Below are 24,026 nucleotides of genomic sequence, written 5' to 3'. Positions count from 1 at the left end.
GTCTCTCGGTTTCCATCTTCCGGTTCCCAACAGGGGAAAATACTTGGTCCAGCTCATCTTTTCACTGCAGACCATAGATCATCAGTCACAGCTCACAGCCAACCGACAGACTGGCGCTCTTGGGTCACATCTGGCCAAAGAGAAGCTTCCTAGTAGGCCCCGTGGCCCTGGTGAGAGTAGCTCCCCTTAGAAGGAGGAGTGGACCTGGTGCAGGCCCTGTGGCCTCTCTGAAATAGTATTGTTTCAGAAACGAAACTTCGGTCTCATTAAATACCATCAAAATAAAAGCTACACCCAGGAATCTATGCCATATTCTCCCAACATCTGCCACTTATACAGGCTCCCAAAGATCCTATCGTTCCCAACTTTATGCATATTTGAAAGGCAACAGAGAGCAGGAAGCCCCATGACTGAATGTAAAGTGGGTTATGGCTTAGCCCCAAGCAGCTCCATGTCTCAGACACACACAGACCTACACATGAAGTAAATGTGCTGGAAAGAGAAGATGCTTCCTTTCCCATGTGCTTTCTTACTCTATCAAAGGCACAGCTCCAGAAACACCTGCCATTTTCTTCCTTAATCACACTGCCTTGGCCAGACCTGGGCTGGACAGATGACTAGTACATTTTATTTGCGATGAAAAACAAAACATTCCTTTCTTGGAGCCTAGAGCACCTCCCCTCCTTCATTTCCCTTGGAAACCCTCTGGCTTAATCAACTAAATATTGTGTCAGAAATAAATCAAGAAACTACCCAAACTGGAGACGTAGGCAATAATAGATAAAACATTGTACTTTTTAGCATCAAGCAAATCAAGGTCTTAGAATCTGACTGGAGGGACATTAGAGAAGTCAAATAGGATAGAGGTAAAAGGTATGTAGGTAATCCTAATGTTTTTTGATATTTAAAAATCTTATTTATTCAACAACTCTAGAATGAGTACCTCCTGTGGGCTAACAGCACGTGTGAGATTCTCTGCCAGAGTTGCCTTAGGAGAGTGTGTAACTGGGCCAGGCATACTGGCTTAGCACTTTGGGAGGCCGAGGTGGGCAGATAACTTGAGACCAGCCTGGCCAACGTGGAAAACCCTGTCTCTACTAAAAATACAAAAAATTAGCTGGGCGTGGTGGCACACGCCTGTAATCCCAACTGATCAGGAGGCTGAGGCAGAAGAATTGCTTGAACCTGGGAGGCGGAAGTTGCAGTGAGCCAAGATCACACCACTGCACTTCAGCCTGGGCAACAGAGCGAGACTCTATCTCAAAAAAAAAAAAAAAGAGAGAGAGAGAGAGTGTGTAACTGGACGTTTATAAAGTTGGTGGCCTAATCAGTCCTAATCAGGAAGAAAGGCAGAGATTCCTGGTGGATATTGCATGTGAATGTATAAAAACTAATAGTAATAGTGGTTAATTACTAAAGATGACATTTATTGAGCATTTATGACTATCCAGGCAGTGATGTGAAGCACTTTTTGTGGTATATTTCATTTCATCATTCAGCAGCCCTGAAACAAAAGTGTGCTATTATGAACTCCTGTCTTATAGATGCAAAACTGAGGTATAATGAGATTAAAATACCAGTTGCCCCAAGATTTCAGTTATTAAGTGATGGGACTGGGATTCAAACTTGTACCTGAAAAAGAAGCATAGAGCAGTCTTTCCTCACCCGTCCCTGAAGACGATGTAGCTCCTGCAACCAAGAGCAAGGCCTCCGCTCCTTGTTGGGAGTATCAGGTGCCCCTTTCTTGAGTGGCAGTGCCACCCCTCTCTGACCCTGTCACTCAGACAGGGCACACAGGCCCTTTTAAGACTGATGTAAAGATGGCTACTTATTTTCTGTGCTCTGTCTGTGGCCCTAGTGTGTAGCTATTCTCTTTAGCTGTCATCCCCATGTTTCCCGCCTGTCTTCTCTTTCATGCTCCCACATCACCATGTCTCATCATGAAACTTTAGAATGCATCTGGGAGCTTGGTATGGTGGCTCACTCCTGTAATCCAAGCACCTTGGGAGGCTCAAGCAGGATTGCTTGGGACCAGGAGTTTGAGACCAGCCTGGGCAACATAGGGAGACCCCCATCTCTACAAAAATAAAAATTAGCTTGGCATGGTGGCTGTCACACATGTGGTCCCAGCTACTTGGGAAACCGAGGCTGGAGGGTCGCTTAAGCCCAGAAGCTGGAAACTGCAGTGAGCCATGTTCATGCCACTGCACTCTAGCCTGGGCAACAGAGCAAGACCCCAACTCTTCCAAAAAAAGAATGTGTCTTCTTGTTTTAATCATGGGTTAGTATATGTGCAGTGGGGTTGGGTGAGAGTGAGAAAGGATGTGAATATATGGACATCTATAGGTTGGTGTTTTGTATCTAAAGGGAGAGGGGTGCCTATTGAAGGCATTTGATGCCTATCCAGTGAACAATAGGCACCTGGCTTTGAAGGATGAGCTTATTTTCAGATTTATTATTATGCTCACTGATCCTAACAATTTCTCTGTGGCAAGAAATGTTTAGATAGGAAAACTGAGCTTTGGAAAATTATACAGGGCTAGATAAGTTGAACTCCTAATAGCAACAGGCCTGGCATCCTTCATGACTACACAGACACCCAGAGTAGCCTCCACCCTGGAGGGATGAAGGGCCAAGCTACTGTCAGGGCATCTTCTTGCCAGTGAGCATTAAATATACACACACACATACACACACACTCACACACACATTCACACACACATACACTCCAAACAGAAGTCCTAGAAAAGGCCCAAAATTCAGTATTCTATGTTTTAATACTTTAAATTAAAAAAAAAAAAAAAAAAAAAAAACATTGCTGCTAGGAAAATAAACACTTTATTCTTTATTGAAGAATACAGGACAATCCTTGTGTTGTCTTTAATCACTTTGTTTACATAAACAGATATAATGGTGCCATGACATGTGAAATGCGGCTCAGAATGGTGAAATCTTAAATCCTTCAGAATTTTTTGTATTTACAAACAGAAGTATTGCTGGATCTTTCTGACTTGCCAATTCACTCCTAGGAGTTTGCCTCCAAGACTGACATTGAGGGGATCTCCCTGACTTCTCCCCAAAGACCAGATGAGACAGTCCCACCAGTTCTACTTTAAGTTCTGCCCTTCGGAGCCTCCCACACCTGGGAGTTTCTGTGGGCTTAGTCCTTTAATTCATGTCATCATTCTCACAAAACTCACTCCTCTATAAATGTAAACAATATTGTCGACAGTTGAGTTCACTTTATTTTTCTCAAAATACAACACTGTGCTGGCAGGTGATGGGGACTCAATGATAGTTGCTTGAGTTAGTGAAAGAATTGACAAATAAAAGGCCCTTGTTGAGCTTATACATTTAAGATGTGCTCCAGTTCAATGACATTTAAAATTAATTTAAAGGCTGATTTAAAGCTACTGCCTTGGGCTTGATTCTCTTTCAGTTATGTGCTTCTTTTCATTGATAGTTCCTATTGAAACTTGCAGTGAATTGGGAATTGTGAGCCTTCTTGGGTCAAACTGGCCATGTGGCTCTTCTAGTAAATGGATACCAGAGAAGCAGGAATGTTAAAGAACTTATCAACTGAGTCTGAGAGGGCCACTCTATGCACAACTCCAGGGGGCACTATTCACATCAAGTCTGTGGAGTTGACCTGTGCACAGTCTACATGCAGGAGTGAGGCAGCCCCAGAATCTGGAAAATTAATTCCTTCTACCCTCTGGTTTGCTTAATAACTAACAGTTAAATGTGTTGCATGAGTGGAAGGTGGAGTTGTGGAAACATGAGGAGGGAGCATTGCATTCTCTGGGGAACCCGGGAGTTCTTCGCAGAATAGGTTACACTTAAACAACATGAAGGGATGGGTAGAAGAAATGGGAGAAGGGCTTTCCAGGCATGTGGAGCCCTGCATGTTGAAGCGCGGAGCTGCACAAAAGCCTGGCATGATTGGGAAAGATGGGAAAAGTTCAGGGTCTGAGGACAGCACAGGGCTAATCCAATTACAGGCTAACCAAGTGAGTTCAGAGACTTCATCCTCTACAGCTGTTTCTTCCTCGAGCAGGACTGTGCCTGCAGGCACACCCAGGTCTGCCTGAGGACATGCAGGTCAGAAGGGGCCTCTACCATCTGAGGAATGTGCTGCCATTTCTGTTACCCAAGCTCCAGCCAGCTGGACGTCTGGAGCCACCACATCCTTTCAGATTTAAACACAACTTCCCTTGATGGGAAACCAGCCTCCCTCCCCAATCCCTGCGGTTTCTCCCAGGCACCACTGACTCCTACTCCTTGCTTCTTCCGCGTTATCTCATCTTCTCGGTTTGCTAGACACGATCTAGCAGCACTGGCACACATCCAGCTGCGCAGCAAATTTTACTGAAGGTTTTAAAGTATAGTGCAGCCCACAAGCCCTGGTGGAATAGTAAAGGGCCACTTCTTTACCACCGGCCACTCCCACCACTCGGGGGAATTGGGGGTCTCAGCAGTTTGCTGGTAACTCGGCCCCACTCTGTTCTACTCATCTTCTCATTCCCCACAAACCCCTGATTTCTCATCCAAAGCAATTGGGCTCATCCAGCCCCATCCTCCAATAACCAGAGAGGACAGTAAGGTTTTGTTTTGTTTTGTTTTGTTTTTTGTTTTTAGTTTACTAAAGGAAAGCCAGCTCACACTGAGGATTTCTATACTGGTGTTTTCTCCCTCCCTGCTACCATCCTTGAAGGGCAGTGTAGGAGGAAGTTCTCAAGAGCCTTTATGATATAATGAGATGTAAAAATCCACCCTCCGGTGCTGCCGAGTTTCTTAGTGGCCTTGCTGAGGGGCTGGGATTCTACTCCATCCATTTTTGGCCAAATGAAAAGACACATCAAAGATTCCCTTCTCTTCCTGGGAATTGCAAAACCCTTCTGTCTCCAGAATGTGTAAACAGACCCATGCTAACTGCAGGGGAAACTCTGACTCTCCCGTCCGTCAGCCCCTGGGCCTTTGTGCTGCCTGGTGCTGTTGTCTGAGCTTGGCAGGCCGGCTCCGGTCAGGGGATTAAGCGACCGGCTCGGTGGCCCTGCAGTGTATGGAGATTGCCCAAGCCCTAGGCATTTCCTGTTGCGAGAAGGCCAGGCCCTGCCCGGGGCCTGAGCACGGGGGCGGGGCCTCCTTCCCCAAGCCAGGGACGAGAGGGAGGGGCCAGGGACTAGAGGGAGGGGCCAGGGACGAGGGAGCGGCCAGGGATTAGAGGGAGGGGCCAGAAACTAGAGGGAGGGGCCAGGAACTAGAGGAAGGGTTCCCCCGGTGTGCAAGCTAGCCTGGAAAGCAGCGGAAACCGGCTTTATGCATCTTACTATATCCTGAGCACTCAACGGGGTTGCGAATTAGAGAAAGCCAATTGTAAATCCTTCTTTAAGTTCTTTTCATAAAATATAGGGGGAGAAAAATCCCTGGACAAGGCATCAGATAACCACACCAGAATTTCACCTTCAGGAATCACTTCTTTTCTCTAGATCTGACTCCTCTTCTGTGCAGTGAAAAGGCTTAATTAGATGAGCTCCTAAATGATTAAGAGGCTCATGAACCTAGTTGAGTCCCCTATGGAATAAAGCGGCTTTACTCTTGGAGTTTCTTAACGTTCGTGGTGTTGCTGTGTTCAGCTTTAGGGTATAGAATTTCTGTTATCTCCTTTGGAAAACTGCCCCAGAGCGGGAATGCCCAGGCTTTCAGAGCCATATTTTGTTTATCTATGTTCACAGACACTTACACAGAAACATACGTCCACCGCCAATGTAAAGTTTAACCACATATAGGATATATAAGATTCCTGCTTTCTCATCATAAGGTGAAAGAAACCTCTGAAATTATAAGGTAAAATCATATGAACTATAATATTTTGTTGTGTTGGGGACTTTATTTTGTCATATTTTGCAGTTGTAAATTATCAAAATTAAGGTCAGGTGCAGTGGCTCACACCTGTAATCCCAGCACATTGGGAGGCTGAGGTGGGAGGATCACTTGAGCCCAGGAGTTTGTGACCGGCCTGGGCAATGTGGCAAAACCCCATCTCTACAAAAAAAAAAAAAAAAAAAATAGAAAAATTAGCCGGGCACATTGATATGTGTCTGTAATCCCAGCTACTCAGGGAGGCTGAGGTGAGAGAATTGCTTGAGCTGGGTTAGTTGAGGCTGCACTCCAGCCTGGGTGACAGAGTGAGATCCTGTCTCCAAAAAGAAACAAAAAACAAGTATCGAAATTAGCAGGTACAAGGGGAAGTCAAAAATGAGCGTGTATTTGTTGCCATCAAATGATTAGAAAAGCAAACCACAGAAGAACAAAATCCAGACTGGCCAATGCTGAGAAACAAATGAGAATGAGGTTGCATGAGTTCAAATCCAGCTCTGTCACTTAGAAGCTGAGTGACCGAAGTCATTTAACCTCTCTATTCTTATTCTCTAAAATAGGAATAATAACACCATGTACCTTCTTGGATGGTTGCAAGATTAAAGGATTAATAATACATTTAAAGCACTTAGAAGAGTGACTGGCACATAACATGGGAAAGGCTGCATAAATTCAATGGCGTGTTATCATGAATGCAATATGTGTTTATTGAGTACCTACTTTGCACTTAGAATACAAAGGTCAGCAGAATCTGAGAGAGAGCAACCAAGTAAGAGAGAGAGAGAGACACCCAAGTGTCAGCTGTCAGAATGTTGTACATCCTAGTCTGCTATGACCTCTCTGTCCTTTAAGATGTATTAAATTTTTTAAAAATCATTTTAAAGAAGACTGCCCATCCCAAGCACAACATGTAACTCAGGGAGTCCTAATGTGCCAACATGTTTCTGCTTGCTCTGTCACCTTTCATCCTGACCTCTCCTGCCTTTGCTGCTTTGTACCGCCTCCTGCATGGGTACCCCATCCCACGCGGTGGTACCCTGCATAGAACTTCACCCAAATGCCACCAAAACAAGGCTATGACAAGCAGGCTTCAGCATTGTGAGCAATTTCTCCCTCTTTTGTTCTTTCCTCTGCTTTATCAACCCCTTTTCCAGCTTCCTTTCTCTATCCAGAGGAGAAATCATGCCACTTGCTTATAATCCATCCATGACTGTAAACAGTGATATTTTTCTCCGCACAACAAGAATAGTTACAGTGCCAAGAGGAAGAGCAGTCGCTACATCTCCTCCCTTTTTTCCATCCATAAAGTTACAAGTTCCTCTTGTCTTCTTTCTTCATCTTAAAAAATATAAACACTAACTTCTTTTCACTGAGCTAAGTTGCAGACACTAAATTAACTTCTTTATTTGAGTCGTCTCATTTAACTTATTTGTAAATTCAACAGATAATTCTTGGGCACCCACCACATACTATGTAGTGCTATTCTAAAAACTGGGAATACAATTGTAAGCATGACAAAAGCCTCTGTGGAACGTATGTTCTAGTGTGGAGAGACAGATATTAAGTAAGTATCAAGCCATGATGAGATGCTTAACTAAAAATAAAACAGATTGATGGGATGGAGAGACCGGCTACTTTAGAAGAAATTTCCAGGGGAGGCTTCTCTGAGGAGTGATATGAAAATCCATCCATCAGAAGATGGGGTAGGGAAAGTGCTTTCCTGGACAAGGGGACAAGGGGACACTGTGCACAGGCCCCAAGACAGGAATTTGCCCAGAGTATTTGAGAGAGGGCAGGCAGGCAGGCTGGAGCTCAGGAAGTGGGGGGGGGGGGGGGCGGCGCATGATAAGGAAGAAGGCCAGAAAGGTGAGCAAAGGCCAGAACACACAGGGCAGAGCTGGCATTTGCACTTACCCTGCTGCTTTGTGGAGAACAGATCATAGGTGAGTCTAAGGGCAGCAGGAGGCCAGTTGGGAAGCTACCACAGTGTCCAGGAGCAAGTGCATGGGGGCGTGGGCCCAGGGTGGTGGTTGGGGTGGAGAAGTCAACAGATTTCAGATCTTTAAGTAGTAGCAACAGAACTAGCTGGCAAGTTGGGACAAGTGGGGGAAAGGCAGTAAAGAAGAGAGAGTGACTTCCAGGCAGTGGGGAAGACTACAGGAGGAGCACATTTAGGGTAGGGAAATCAGGATATCTCTGCGGTGGTTTTGTTGAGATCTTTTTTAGCCCCCAAATAATGTGAATGTCAAGTGAGTAGTTGGAGTTCAGAGGCATCAGGGCTGAAGATATAAATTCATAAGTCATCAGCATGTAGGTGGGGTTAGATGCGATTCCCACAAAGGAGTAGAGCTGTAGAAAAGAACAAGAGAACAGGACTGTACCACAAACTTACCAGGTAGCACTGCTTACATTCCCACTCTATAGATAAGGAAAACAAGCTTAAGTGGTTTCAGTGATTGGCCCAAGATCCCAGGAAACAGTAGCACTGGGATTGTACTCTAGGCAGTCTGACTCTACAAGCTCTACTCCTAATCACTTGGCCATAGTAGACAGGTCCACACAGCAGTGCTGTTTTGCTTCCTTCATGTGCCACAATTTCTCTGCAGGAAGAAGATGATGATGGTCTGCCTAAGAAAAAGTGGCCAACGGTAGATGCCTCTTATTATGGTGGGAGAGGCGTTGGAGGCATTAAAAGAATGGAGGTAAGAGGACAGTTTAATATATACTTATCTATGTGCTGACTACTCCCATCCAGGTACCAGCCAGGGCCGACCCTGCTTAGCCTCTAGATATCAGGCATGCTCAGGGCAGTATGGCCATAGACCATGCTGACCACTCTATGTCAGAAACCCGAAGCAAATTGCTGAAAACCTGCTTGAGGTCTGGTGGGGATATGGACTGTAAGGCAGACAGATGGAGAGATAGGAGGGACAGCCTTTTCACTGTGCGCTCCCATGTCTTGCCCACTGTGAGTCAGAGCAGGGAACACATCAGTTCAAACTTCCTCGTGATTTCTTTTCTCACTGAATTAAAATCCAGAGTTCGTACCTGAACCTGCAAGGTCTTTGCATGTACTGTCCCCGCTGCCTGGACAATTCCTCCCTAAATATCCACCCATGTGGTTCACGCTCTCTGCTCCTTCGGTTCTCCCCTTTTCTCTTTTTCCACAGTTTCCCTCTTCCCTGGTCCTCAAAACCCAAGGGAATCCAGGGTTGGGTAGCATTCACATTGCAACTCATGCATGTATTTGTCATTCTCATTCTCAAGGGGCAGCATATTTTGTCATTTTGTTTCATTATATTTTATTTATTTTAGGTTCGTTGGGGAGAAAAGGGCTCCACAGAAGAAGGTGCTAAGTTGGAAAAGGCAAAGAATGCAAGAGTCAAGATGCCAGAGCAGGAATATGAATTCCCTGAGCCGCGAAATCTCAACAACAATATGCGTCGGCCTTCTTCCCCACGCAAGTGGTACTCTCCGATCAAGGTGTGTCTCTCTACTCAAAAATCTATCGTCAGTCCTGATAAAACACTTACATAGTGAAGAATCAGAATCTTTCCAAGTGATAAAATCCCAACCTAAAATCCAGCTCATCACCGGGGAACAATTATCTAAAATTATGGACTTGAAGTACAAGTAATTACTATCAATTTCCACATAATCTGGGTTGAAAACTAGGCTTTTTAAAAATCACCATGGTGCTCACTTCTGCAGCACATATACTAAAATTGGAACAATATAGAGAAGATTAGCATGACCCCTGGGCAAGGATGACATGCAAATTCATGAAGTGTTCCATATAAAAAAAAAAAAAAAAATTCACCATGGCAAAGTAGTGGAAAAAGCATGGACTATGAGTCAAGTAACTTGGGTAGTAACCCCAGAGAGTGACTATAAATTTCCATAACATCTCATAACTTCACTTAGTAGACAATCTACTGTCTAAGAAAAATGGCAGCATACTCCTTGATGCTAATCTCTACTCCTTTTGCCATAACATAAGCCCATTCCCTTTTATTTGAGCCTCCTACCAGTGTATCGGGGCCCACCAGCAAATCTCAACGGCCATGGATCTAGGACTCACTCTTCCTGGTTGTGAACAAATCTTTTTTCTCCACCATCTCTCTTTCCCCCACACCTCCAGAGCTTAAAATCCTCTTTGGTTTATTGGGAAGTATAAGCCATAGGAGGCAGTTAATGCTTCCTAAGGCCTCTTTTTTATTTTTTTTTTATTTTATTTTATTTATTTTTTGAGACAGGTTCTCACTCTATCACCCAGGCTGTAGTGCAGTTGTGTGATCTCTGCTCACTGCAGCCTCAACCTCCCAGGCTCAAGCCATCCTCCCACCTCAGCCCCCCAGGTAGCTGGGACTACAGGCACACACCACTACACCCAGCTAATTGTTGTATTTTTTTTTTTTTTTTTTGAGAGATGGGGTTTCGCCATGTTGCCCAGGCCTGTCTTGCACTCCTGAGCTAAAGCAGTCTGCCTACCTCGGCCTCCTGAAATGCAAAGATTACAGGCATGGGCCACCGTGCCCAGCCTGAAGGCCTCTTTTCTATTCTTCTTGGTCCAAATGGCTTTGAATTCACATGATTGAGTTAACACCTTCACTCTTTAGCCGTGCCCATACACATCTGCACTATGCCACTTATCAAAGAGCACTGGAAAATTATAGCTGAAAAGACTCTAGACATAATCTGTTCCCACCCTCTGATTTTATACTAAGATAGGCAAAGTCCTTGTTCTGCTGAGGTCTGGAACCCAAGGCCCCCAACTCAGGGCTACAGACTCCAGTTTCATGCTGCAAACAGAACTGAGCCAACTCCAAAGCCTCAAGTCAAAGACTCAACAGAGCCAGCTCCCATCACCATCCATACACATATACACGCGCGCACACACACACAGCCTTACCCCCTTCCGATAGCAACAAAGATTATTTTCATCATTCGCTGAGTTAATTTGCTAATTTTGGAGCAGGACTTCTCCAACAAAATCAAAAGAAGTACCATTGCAGGCAGTGTAACAAAACGTTATTGATGGTCACCTTTACCTCAGCTGAGCTAGCTCAAGCTCACCTGAATTGCCACGCATTTCTATTTTGTTTTGCCGTGTTTAAAGCAGTGAGATTCTTTTTTTAGGATAAGCCTGCCCCCTGGGGTAATGGATTGAACTCTGAAAAGATGTGGGCAAAATGCAGCTCGCTTGACTAACAGCTGTTTGCTTCTAATTATTTTCTAATGAAGAACATGCAGTGGCGTGCATGCATGTGCAGACAGGAAGGAGCCAAGCAGATTCTCAGCCATGAAGAAGAAAGGGGATTTTCTGTTATGCCATTCTCAGGAATCTGTACCTTGTGACTAATGCCACATCTTTGGTTACAGCCAGGTTTTTGTTTCTGTAATCTGGGACACTGAGAGAACATTAATTCTGTTTGAAAACTCCAGTTTCTACTTGAGAGCATATTATTCCTCTATTGACTGGCAGTTTAGGACTGAATTTGGTGCAGTAAATAAGTATATGGGCCAATACATTTAGAAATCTAAAAACATTCCCAACACCCACTCAGAATTATTATCAATTCAGTGAGTATTCGTTGTGCAGCTACTGTGTGCCAGGCACTGTAGGATGTTGAATATACAGAGGCTTTCAAACCCAGCTGTGTGTCAGAATCACCTGAGAGTGCTTTAAAAAATACAGATTTCCAGGCCCAGTGACTCAGAATCTCACAAAAGGCCTCCAAAAGCACACTGGCTCTCAGCATTTGTTCACAATGCCTCCCTTTTCTAATTTCACTTCCAGACTCCCTGAGCGATAGGCCTCTGTTGCCCCAATTATCACTTCATCGGTCCTGACTCTTGAGCTTCCTCTTAGTCTCTGTAGTCTCTGTAGTAAAGCACTGGCTCTCAAAGGTGGTCCCTGGACCAGCAGCAACAGCATCACCCAAGAATTGTTAGAAATGGACATTCTTGGGCCCCACCTAAGATCTACTAAATCAAAACCTCTGGAAGTGGGGCCCAGCCATCTGGGTTTTAACAAGCTGAGTTAAGAAGTTGTCACCAGCTGGGCTCAGTGGCTCATGCCTGCAATCCCAGCACTTTGGAAAGCCGAAGAGGCTGGATCACAAGGTCAGGAGTTCAAGACCAGCCCTGGCCAACATGGTGAAACTCCATCTCTACTAAAAATACAAAAATTAGCTGCGTGGTGGCGGATGCCTGTAATCCCAGCTACTCCAGAGGCTGAGGCAGGAGAATCGTTTGAACCCAGGAGGCAGAGGTTGCAGTGAGCCGAGATCGCGCCATTGCACTCCAGCCTGGGCAACAGGGCAAGACTCCATCTCAAATAAAAAAAGAAAAAAAAAATGAAGAAGTTGTCACCAAAGGTTCCAGCCAGCATTCCATAGGAAGTTCTTGGAGGGCAGGAACTGTGGTGACTGGATTGTTAAAATAGGCAAAGAGGCCATGATTGCACTGCAGTGATTTTTCAGGCATCTCAGCAAGGAGAGCCCCATTAATGTTCACACTGGGTCCATTTTTACCACAAACACAACTGCCGAATTAATGTTAAGTGGTTGGGAATCTGAGTGTCTTAGGAGTCAACTAAAAGGCCAGATGGAAATGACCTAGGATGCCGGTGGACTTGAAGAGCTCCTCGGCGGGACTCCCTCGTTAGGATGTGCAGAGCATGAATCCTCCTTTTGCCTGGTGGAACAGCCAATGCCAATGCTTACTCAGCTCCTTCTACTGTAGAGGAAACGCATACACAGCCGTTGGTGTGGTTACTCATGTTTATGAGCCTTCTCTCCACCAGATTTGACCCCCTGCACACACCAGCTACGCTTTGAATCCCCAGTAAACAGTGTTGTACCTGGCTCATCCCTTATTAAAGAGCTGAAGCATGAACGGTAATTATGAAGCCACTACCCAGAGCATCCTGCCGGTCAAACCACACAGACCGTTTTGGCACACTCTGTCCGGAAAGTGACATTCTTCATGCCATCTCTCTGAGGAGAGAAGAGAAAAAGAGGTTGTTTTAGGTGCAACAAGGAGGATAGACGCACAGAAAGAAATTCAAAAGGAATCATGCATGCTGTCTATACAGAAGTAAGGCAGGCTTGCTTCCAGAATCTCAGGGTTCATCCTGTTTTACATGATGTGTGATCCACAGTGAGTCCCGTGCTAGCCACAATGCCTGAGGACATTTGCTCAGCCTTGGACAAAACATTTAGCCTTATGTGGTGCCATAAACTCTGTTTCCCTTTCCTGAACTCTCTCCCTGAACTCGCCGTGGTCCTGATAGGAAACAGAAAGCACACTGAAAAGAGTTGAGCTAACAGAGGTGTGGGCAGAGTGAAGGGAATCCCCAGGCTATGGTGAGGCACCCAGGGGCTGGCAACAACGAGAGCTGTTACACCTGGAGGGCACGTGGGAAAATGGTGTTACTGGGTTCCAGGAAGAGCTGCAGCCGTGCGAAGAGACTACTCAGCAGAAATTGTTTCTTTAGTTGACAATCTAAATGCACCCCACCACCTGTTTTTATATGATCTACAAACAAAGAACGATTTTTACATTTTTAAATGGTTATATAAGTACCTATATAATGTTGCCTCTTGCCCTGCAAATCTTTGGCTCTTTACAGACCAAGACCAAAGGGCAGCTAGGTGATCCAGAGGCAGGCTTCCAAGGCATGGCAAAGGCAGGCAGAGAATGGATAGGGGCCCGCAGGTCAGGGAGAGTGACCCGTCCACTCGCTGCCTGCCTTCTGCCTCCACTATAAGCAAGGAGAACAGCTCCAACTCACACAAAACTCTCAGCAGGTATTGGAAAGACTCCTGGCTCCCCAGTGAAAGGTGCCAGAATCATATACTTATTGAATTGCATTGCATTAGACTCATTGCTTTCCATGAAACGGAGTTTTTGAGAAGCAGGTGAGCACATTTGCCAAGCAAACCCAAAGAGAACACACAGAGGGAAGAAGTCCACAGTAGGCTCTTCTCCACCCACCATCTCCCCATCTAATTTAAGGCACCAACCACACCGACCACACCTCCCCTCTTCCTCATTCCAGACTCATGATCGGGAAATTTTCCCTGATATTTAGCCTGCATTTTCCTTTGCTTGGTTTTCACCCCCGGATTTACAATACCCCGTGCTTCTCATTAAACTGAGGCTGACCATTTTAGACAAGTGAAGTCATGCCCAGCTATATGGGCAAACTTTTCTTAAAAACCAAAAGAAGAAAAAAAAAGCGCAACAAAAATTACCCTGTGCATGGCGTGCACACACGCATGAGTGTGTGTGTGTCTGTGTGTAGGGAAAGTTTCCGACATTATCCATTAAATCTATTAATTTTTTCCTTTGAGGGAAAGCGCGGGTCACGCTATTTACCATGTATTTCTGGGTTTTTTTGTTTTTTTTTTTTTTTTTTGAGACGGAGTCCCACTCTGTCGCCCGGGCTGGAGTGCAGTGGCGCGATCTCAGCTCACTGCAAGCTCCGCCTCCGGGTTCACGCCATTCTCCTGCCTCAGCCTCCCAAATAGTTGGGAGTACAGGTGCCCATCACCACGCCCAGCTAATTTTTTTGTATTTTTAGTAGAGACAGGGTTTCACTGTGTTAGCCAGGATGGTCTCAATCTTCTGACCTCGTGATCTGCTTGCCTCAGCCTCCCCAAGGGCTGGGATTACAGGTGTAAGCCACCGTGCCCAGGCCTTTTTTTTTTTTTTTTTTTTGAGACAGAGTCTAACTCTGTCGCCAGGCTGGACTGCAGTGGCATGATCTCGGCTCACTACAACCCTCATCTCCCAGGTTCAAGTGATTCTCCTGCCTCAGCCTCCCAAGTAGCTGGGACTACAGGCATGTGCCACCACGCCCAACTAATTTTTGTATTTTTTTTAGTACATATGGGGTTTCACCATGTTGGCCAGGATGGTCTCAATTTCTTGACCTCTTGATCCAACCACCTTGGCTGCCCATAGTGCTAGGATTACAGGCGTAAGCCATCACACCTGGCCTCCCATGTATTTCAAAGTGTAAAAAGTCAGGTGTCAGTTTATAGTGGCCTTATAAGTTAAACTACTCTCAGAATTCTCAATCTCTGACTATCTTCTAGCTGGCTAAGGCAGACAAACCAGAAGAAAAGATACAACTGCTGCCTGGCGGGAAAAAAAAAAAAAAAAAAAAGAGGAAACCCCACCACAAAAGCTGATGACCCGGGTGCTTTGGTTTTTTTGTTTATTTTGAAAACAGGGTCTTGTTCTGTCACCCAGGCTGTAGCGCAGTGGTGCAATCATACAGCCCACTGTAGCATCAAACTCCTAGGTTCAAGGGATTCTCCCACCCAAGTCTCCCAAGTAGCTGGGACTACAGATATAAGCCATCACACCCAGCTAATTTTTTAAAAAATTTTTTTGTAAACACGGGGGTCTCACTGTGTTGTCCAAGCTGGTCTCAAGTAATCATCCCACCTCAGCCTCTCAAAAGTGTTGGGATTATAGGCATGCGCCACCATGCCCGGCCCCCTACCTCCGGAGTGCTATGAACGCTGGCTGCAGAATCATTCGCAGCACAGTCTTATTGTTTAGAAAGAAACCAAAGCTAGAGTTTACATAGAACTTCCACTTTGCCTGTGTGAATTGAAAGGTATTTTCTGTGGCTAAGATACAGTTTGGGAGCATGGAATTGGTAAATTTCTCATTTTATAGTCAAAATTTGTCAACTTCAAATGAAAGAAAGCTATTTATAAATGTCAGCTAATACAGTCTGCCAGAGGGCTTGAGGCTTGTGGAGAAACCTTTGTCTTAGCTTCGCAGAAGCAGTTGGGCATTTTGCCGGGGAGTGAGGACCAGTGTCTTAAGTGCGTGCTATGGAGAGGCTTGTGCACGACAGACATCCAAGTCTGAGACAGATAAAGCAGCAGCAACTCAGAAGGATCCTCTAAGACATTAGGTGAAGCGCAGAGGCTGTTTAGAAAACTCTTCGGTGGCACATCTAGCCCCAAAATGTTGTTATTGACGAGCCCACTACTACCGTGTTTAAATGACAGACTTCTGCCAACATTCGGAAAAATCAAGGCTCCAAGAGCCTTTGTCATGCAGTGCTCGTTGACTTTTGAGAGTTATTTTTTATTTTCATTTTGGTTGTTAACACTGTTTTTTCTAAAGCTTACTTCTTGGTTGCAAACACTGTTTTTCTAAAGCTCTTGCATAAAAACTACCTGTTGTAGGAGTAGAAAGAGGTTATAGGTTGTGTTGATTGATTGCCTGGATTGTTTTCTATGCCACAGACTGGAGATTTAGGTTCATTTGTGGGACAATCAGAACTCAGAATGCCGAGGATACACCTGGAACTAGCTAATCTTGCCTTGGCCAGAAGAGCCCAATGACAACAGCTCACCCGGATCAAGCACACCCTGCAAGTCAGGCAGCACTTTCTATGCGCTAATGCCTTTATTATTTATAACAGCCCTTGAAAGTAGAAACTACTTATCCATTAGTAAATAGATACCCAGCTCAGCAGAAACTACAAATGGAAAACCAGAGCACAGAGAGGTTAGGTAACTTGCCCAAATTCACACTGCTAGTAAAATGTTTCGTGGTTCCTTTTATTGACTGCAGTGCATCCATTTGGGCTCGCAACAAATTTCTTTATTAATCAATAGGAGAGAGGACAGGAACCCTGGAGATGAAAGGCCAATCAGGAAACTGTTCACAGAATGAGTAAGATGGTGAGGGCCTGGGCCCAGGCAGGAGCTGTGGAGATGGTGGGTCAGGGGTGGATGGGAAGAGGCAGCAGCAGAGCTGCTACAGAGAAAACATTCAGGAGACACGGTTGATGTTGGACATGAGCAGGTGGCAGAGAGAAGGGAAGTTAGAATGATTCCTGGTACCCAGCATGCCCATCTGGATAGATTGGTGGTGCCATGAATCAAGGCAGGGTGTGCAAAAGGAGGAGCAGGTTTGGGGAGAAGAGTTAGTTCAGTTTGTAATGTTTAAGTTTTCGATACCTGCGATACATCCACATTACAATTAAGATTTAATAGGTAAATGGATACCCAGATCTGGAGCTCAAGAGAGGACTGGGCTGAGTATAGAATTTGTGAGTCACCAGCAGACAGGTGGAAGCTGGAGCCATGAGACTAGATGAGAGCACTCAGCTGGGAGATGAGAATAGAGGTGCCAAATGAAGGCCACCATGTCAAGTGCAGGCAGAGGGGGAGGAGCAGAAGAAGCTGAAAAGGACTCGGCAGAGAGGTCGGAGGGAGCAGGTAGAAGCTGGTGGCACAGAGGCTGAGGGAAAGTGTGCAGAGGAGAGGCCCAGCGCAGCAGATCTCCGCAAAGAACCAAGTGAAATGAGTGTCAAGGCGTTTGGCAGTCGGGATGCCATGGGTGGCCTTAGCAAGAGCAATTTGGGTGGAGTGAGTGGGGCAGAAGGAATAAAATCCGTGGCTTGGGGGTAAGAGGAAAATAGGCTTGGAGGAGCACAGAATAGAAGATGGACAGATGCCTGCTTACAAAGTTCAAATTATTGGATTCCTACACTCTGTATTACATTCTTTTCCGCCTTTCTACAGAGCCTCCAAAATGATCATTTTAATGACTTTACTATGATCATAGGTAACATTTAATGAATACCTTCTATGAGACAAGTACCTAACTCCAATATTTAATTTTAAGTCTTACAGCAAGTCTGTAGAGTAGACAGTGTTATTATCTCCACTTTAAATATGAGAAAAGTAAGGCTTGGGGAGATGAAACTACTCATCTAACCTGTAGAGCTGGTGAAAAGGAAACTCACAGTACAAACTGGGGCAGCCTGGCTTCGGTCACTTTGTGCTTAAACACTACACCATAGGGTGACCTGTTGCCACAAAGAAACATCATTTTCTACTCATTCTCCTGGTATTATACATCTAGGTGGTTTCTGCTCTTTTGCTATGCATGTAACTTTAAATTTCTGCTGAGTTAATTAATGTGTTTCTTCAACAGCCCAGTGTTCTTCTTTCTGCCCCATGTCATTGCTCATTTGTCACAGAGTTGAGTGATTAGCACACACAGCTCTGTGGGTGGGCTGATTGACAAAGCCAAATGCTGGGAGCCCTCTCCTTCTGAAAAACAGGGGAAAGAAAAAAGAGGCATTCATCCAGGAAACCCACCTGGTTATATCCTGAAATATAAATGCTTATCCAAAAGAACCTTAAAGGAAAACATTTAGCTGGTGATTGAAACGGCTTAATACAGAAAATCATGCTGCACACAGCAGCATTTCTATCCAGCATTCTAAAATCATTTCAAAATATTTTTCAAGGCTTTTGTAAATTCCTTGCCAAAATAGATGAGAAACACTACACTTGGCAAGACAAAGTTTAACCCACAAGAACTCAAACAACAGTTTATAAAGATTAAAGAACACAATTTTATATGTGTATATAACCCACCAGAAAATCATTTCAGAACATGAAATCTTCGAGATGATTCTTAACACTGCCCCTATATAAATGCTTTGTGTCCAGGAACTTAAACTCTGTACACTCCTCCAGCCTTCCCAGCACTGTCATTCAAAGACCCCTGCAAGATCAGGATTTTCAAATGTTCCTAAGGCTTGGGTAGGAAATATGTTTTACATTTTGGCCAAGTTTATGCCCACACATGTGTGCACACACAGTCATACATACACCCATACACATTTAACTGAAACAAATTTTTCACAAAACAATACTTGTCCTCACCATGTGCAATTAATATTTTCTCTTCTATTCTATTTCTTAAAAGTTCTGGTCCCATACAAAATTGATTTCATGAGGGCTTAAAGGGTTGCAACCCACAGCTGAGAAGCCCTGTGTTCTAAAGGATCTAAATTAAAGCGCTCTCACCAAAAGATCTGCATGAGGAAGAATCTGCAGTTGGTGTAATAGAAAGCATATGTGATTTGGAATTAGAGAGACATGGGTTCCAATCTCAACTCTCTGGTTTACAAACCATCTGCCTTTGGGCAAGTTACTTGATCTCTCTTTGCCCCTCCATTTCCTCTCCACAGGCCTCTGGGACTGCTGGGACAATTCAACTAGAGGACACTCATGGAAGCACCTACCACTTAGAATCATTCATTCATCCAACAAACATATATTGAGCACCAGATGTTGTCCTAAGGGCTAGGCAGATAGAAGTGAACAAAACCATCAACACCCCTGCTTTCATGGAGCTGGCATTCCAGGGGGCACAGACAATCAGCAAATTAACATAGAATATGTCAAGGAGTGAGAAGGACTGTATTAGTTTCCTCTTGTCACTGGGATGAATTACCACAAACTTAAAGGTTTAATCAACACAAATCTATTATCTTACAGTTTCAGATGTCATAAGCCCCAAACGGGTCTCACTAGACTAAAATCAAGGTGTTGGCAGAGCCGTTTTCCTTTCGGAGACTCCAGAGGAGAATTTCCTTGTCTTTTATAGATGCTAGAGGCTGCCCACACCCACTGGTTTATGACCACCCTGCATTTCCACAGTCAGCAACATTGGGTTGAGTCCGTCTCACACCTAATCACTGTGACTCTGCTTCTATCCACACATCTCCTTCTCTGGATTTGACCCTCCTGCCAAAAACCACCGTGGGTCCTCTAGGAAGGACCCATGTAGTTAGACTGAGCCCACCGGATAGTCCAGGATACTCTCCCCATCTCCACATCCTTACCTTAATCACATCTGCAAACTCCTTTCTGCCATGTAAGGTAACATATTCATAGGTTCCAGGGAATATAAATAAGAGTCACCTGGAGGGGTGTTGTTGGTCATCAGTTGTGAAAGCCTTGGTGCTGACATACTCACTCTTCTCCGTTTCAGCCAGTTACATACAACCCCAAAGGGACTGTGGTTTTGGTCATCTGTAATGCTTGGTAATTTGTCTCTCGAGCCCAGGCTTCTGAGCAAGTTACAGCTACTGAGTGAGCCTAGCAGACAACCAGGGATGTGCATTCCAGGGGCCTTTAATTGGTCTTGCCCTGTCGACACTTAACGTTTAGTAATTTTCCAGAATATGTCATTAGTGTCTTTACTAATGAGCTCTGGGCACCAAGTGGGAAGAAAAAACTTTAGCGAAATTTGGAAAGATTGACTTGTGGTATGAGGATATGCCCAGAAATGTGATAAAGACAAAAGCCCAAAGCTTGAATGAAGTTACGTTTGCAAACTTGGGACTGCACTCAGACCTCAGGGTGCGTCCTTCACAAGCATCAGAGTCTTCTGTGTGTCTCTTCTCCTCCATTCACGAAGCTCCAGTTTTGAATCAAGGGACTGCAAAGTCACTAATCCCATCATGACCATATTGACAGTGTTGTGTTGTTCACATGACTGAAGAAGCACGGAAAGTTCTGTGTGCCTACGGTGGCTAGCCACAGGTCTGATTTCATATGTAATCTTGGTGCATTTGTTTTATTTCAGGGAAAACTCGATGCCTTGTGGGTCCTACTGAGGAAAGGATATGATCGTGTGTCTGTGATGCGTCCACAGCCAGGAGACACGGTAGGACTCGTTAATTCATGAATGGTCTCTCTCTCTCTCTGTCACACACACACACACACACACATTCTTTTTCTCTCTCCATCTTTGTAGAGCTAGAATAACTTTGGATTCTCAAACAGAGCTAGAATAACTCCAGATATACAAATCCAGCTATTATTTCATGTTGCAACAAATCAGACATCACTTTTCAAAATGTTGGTTATTACAAGATCTTGAGCTTTGATTTGCTTTTCTGTAAAGGACTTGACAGTGATCTGTTGGGTGTAACTTCCTAGAATTTGAGCTTCTCAATGTATAGGCACAATGAGAGAATAAAACAGGACTGGCCCCTACTTGGGGCAGTTTCAGGAGGGAGCTCTGCTGGCCACTGGCCACACAAGCCAGTGGTGTACCACAGAGTACCAGCGCTGCAAGGATGGGGTGAGGGCAAGGAAGGGGCCACGGAAAACGCCTACCATCTTCCCAGCAGGTGTTGGGCCCAGCTGGCCCAGGACCACAGAGGGACCTTTCACCCCAGGTGAGGATTTGTCTTAGCATTGTCAAGGCTAAGCTTGGAATATCTCTAGTCAAGAGCAGTCCTGAAAGGTAGAGCCAGCGAAGACATTAGAAACCATCCAGCCCATGGCTTCATTTTGTAAATGAAGAAAGAAAAACAAACAAAAACAAAAATCACCTAATTGCATTCTCTGAAAAACAAGAGAAGGTGAATAGCTTGTTATGTTTCAAATAGTAAGTAACAAGTAACTTACACTGGAAATAACTTCAGTTGTGCCGAAACAACGCTATCACTATTTTTTCATGTAAGAGCTAGTCTCTCTTCTGCAAGTTTTACGGATCACAACTCGGGACCAAGTTTTCCCTCAACTACCAGCAACCTGCATCTTCCATCCACTTCTTTGGGAATCAGTCACATTAATCCAAAAGCAAAATAAAAGTATCTCATTTAGAACTCCTTTCAAATCAAGCAGACTTGGGTTTGAACCCCCTTCCTTCCTGGCTAGAAAGCTCCAGGCAAATCACCTGACCTCTCTGAACTTCATCCTTATAAAGTAGATGGCATGGACTTCTTCCTACTGTGGCTGGTTGGAGAAGGTAATGTTTGTAAAGCATTTGGCTCCCTGCTGAACATATAGAAATACTCAATTGGGATGGGCGTGGTGGCTCACACCTGTAATCCCAGCACTTTGGGAGGCCAAGGCAGGTAGAACACTTGAGGCCAGGAGTTCTAGACCAGCCTGGTCAATATGGTTAAACCCCATCTCTACTAACAATACAAAAATTAGCTAGGTGTGGTGGCACATGCCTGTAATCCCAGCTACTCAGGAGACTGAAGCAGGATAATTGCTTGAACCCGGGAGGTGAAGGTTGCAGTGAGCCGAGATCACACCATTGCACTCCAGCCTGGGCAACAGAATGAGACTGTGTCTCAAAAAATAAAATTTTTTTGTTAAGAAAGAAATGCTCGGACTGTGTGTGGTGGCTCACACTGGTAATCCCAGCACTTTGGGAGGCCGAGGCAGATGGATCACAAGATCAAGAGATCAAGACCATCCTGGCCAACATGGTGAAACCCTGTCTCTACTAAAAATACAAAACTTAACTGGGCGTGGTGGTGGGCACTGTAGTCCCAGCTACTCGGGAGGCTGAGGCAGGAGAATCACTTGAACCTGGGAGGCAGAGCTTGCAGTGAGCCGAGATTGCACCACTGCACTCCAGCCTGGTGACAGAGCAAGACTCCATCTCAAAACAAAAAAAAAAAAGAAATGCTCAATTGATGACAGATATCCTTATGGTTATTTACTTTGTGCTGTTCTGCTGTCTGGGGATGGTTGATGCAGAACTTCAAGCCATATTGCAGTTGGTGTGTTTGCTTTCCTGACTGTCGAGCATGGCACAGCTAACACTAGAGCAGAGCCCGATAGACAGGCCCTGCTACCTCCTCCCCTTGCACCTGGTGACAGTGGGTGGTTTGTAGCTGAGGAGATTTGGTCTAAAGTTTCATAGTTTATGTGAGCCACTGCCCAATTAGCTGTTCCTGTTGTGACTAGGACGGCATGCAAGTAAAAATGTGAAACCACCTCATATAAATGCTGGGCTGACTTGGCCCTCATTGCATATGGAATTTGAGCTTTTGTCTGTGACAGTCAACAAGACCAAATTTCTATACGAAATTTTAAATACAAACTCTTCAGTTAGGAGAAACAAGCACAGGCCATAAAGTTAGTACTCTGGGAGGTGTTTGGTCTTATAAAGTATACATCTGCTTTCTATGGAAAATGAAGAAATTTTTTTAGCATGCATGAGACTCCTCTAACAGATTAAGAAAAAATAATAATAAGATCCCTAAACTAAGTTTCAGTAGTACTATTTTTTGTGACAGAAGATGCTGATACAGTGTATGACCCCATTTTTTTTTTTTCAGAGCAATTGAAAAACATCTCCACTAAAATATGTTAACATTCCATTTTCCACTGACCAGTTTGGCAGAAGCCAATTCATAAACTGGGTCAACCTAAGAAGTGGGAGGGTTATAGGAAAGAGGCTGGAGAGAAAGAAATATTTTCGTTTATAAGACAGAAGAATCAATGCTGTTTGGGAGCAAAAGGCTGGTTATGTAAATCCAAGAACAATGAAATGAAAATAAATGGAACTTTCTCTAATGAATCACACCTAAATTGAATCTCTTATTTACCAATTCTGAATGAAAGTTTGTAGTAACACCTGAAAATGTTCCATATGTTTTTGAGAGACATAGTACCACCTTGAACTTTTATTCTCCAGCCATGCAAAGTAATAGATTTAAGATATAAGAAGCTTAAGAATTTGGATACCTTTGAACATACTCTCAACACTGTCACAAATTATGATTATCCAGTTTACTTTTAAGTGCCCTTTCTTTATGGAAGTCTTGCTAAAATAAGATACACGAGAGAAATAGATACAGAAAATTGTGTCCTTGTTGCCATGGCAACAACCACAGGATGTACACATGGAGTTATGCAAGAAAGGTCACAGATGAAGTAAGAACCAGAATTCAGAGCTGCCTATGGCTACTCAAGAAAGAATTCCAGGGGAGGGGGGCCAATATTGTAGCTTTGTCTACATGCTTCTTCTGTTTTGTTTTGCATAACCTTAGGAGACTCACTAGAGAGGCCTGCGTTGCTTGCATAGGGGTGAGTCTGTAAGAATTCTTCAGCACTGATTTATGGAGCTGACCACATTTTCCATAAACTCAAAATGACTCCATCCAGGCATGTGCTCATGAACAAGAGTCACAGGTTCTGAATTTTTTCTTTAAAACAAAACAAAAACAAAAATCACCTAATTGCATTCTCGGTTACATTCTAAGTTACTTCAAACACATGTTGACCTCACAGAAACCTGGCACATTTTCCTCCTCAGTTCCTGTCTCCTTCATCCTCCCCCCAGCTACTCCACCCCAGCCCTCCAGATGCAGACACAAGCCCACCAACAGAGCCTCTGAAGCTACTGAAAGGCCTCCAGCTCAGCACAGAGCAGGAGCTCAGGGAGCCAGAGCCCAGAGCCACCGCCCTTCCCTGGGATTGGCACCCACCTCTTCAGAGCCATCCAAGCCCCAGGTCAGGGATGGCAGCAGGAAACACGAATGTTTT

General features: G+C 44.6%; 2 protein-coding genes and 1 non-coding gene across 3 annotated transcripts in view; 2 read left to right on the top strand and 1 right to left on the bottom strand.

Moving 5' to 3' along the window:
- The window catches only part of CNRIP1 (cannabinoid receptor interacting protein 1), a 1,091,934-nt gene that overhangs the window by 843,078 nt on the left and 224,830 nt on the right, over nt 1-24,026 (bottom strand). The window lies entirely within an intron of this gene.
- ANTXR1 (ANTXR cell adhesion molecule 1) overlaps nt 1-24,026 on the top strand; it is a 238,832-nt gene that overhangs the window by 162,058 nt on the left and 52,748 nt on the right. Inside the window, exons 15-17 of the mRNA XM_050754435.1 lie at nt 8,487-8,582; nt 9,196-9,363; nt 20,314-20,394. Of these exons, the coding sequence (XP_050610392.1) occupies nt 8,487-8,582; nt 9,196-9,363; nt 20,314-20,394 (345 nt within the window). The remainder of the gene's footprint in view (nt 1-8,486; nt 8,583-9,195; nt 9,364-20,313; nt 20,395-24,026) is intronic.
- On the top strand, nt 9,576-9,682 carry LOC126934610 (U6 spliceosomal RNA). The gene has a single exon (XR_007719061.1). It is a non-coding gene; the product is annotated as a U6 spliceosomal RNA (small nuclear RNA).

Source organism: Macaca thibetana, chromosome 13 (genome assembly GCF_024542745.1).
Source record: "Macaca thibetana thibetana isolate TM-01 chromosome 13, ASM2454274v1, whole genome shotgun sequence".
Taxonomy (NCBI): domain Eukaryota; kingdom Metazoa; phylum Chordata; class Mammalia; order Primates; family Cercopithecidae; genus Macaca; species Macaca thibetana.
This window is presented reverse-complemented; position numbering and strand designations above follow the sequence as displayed.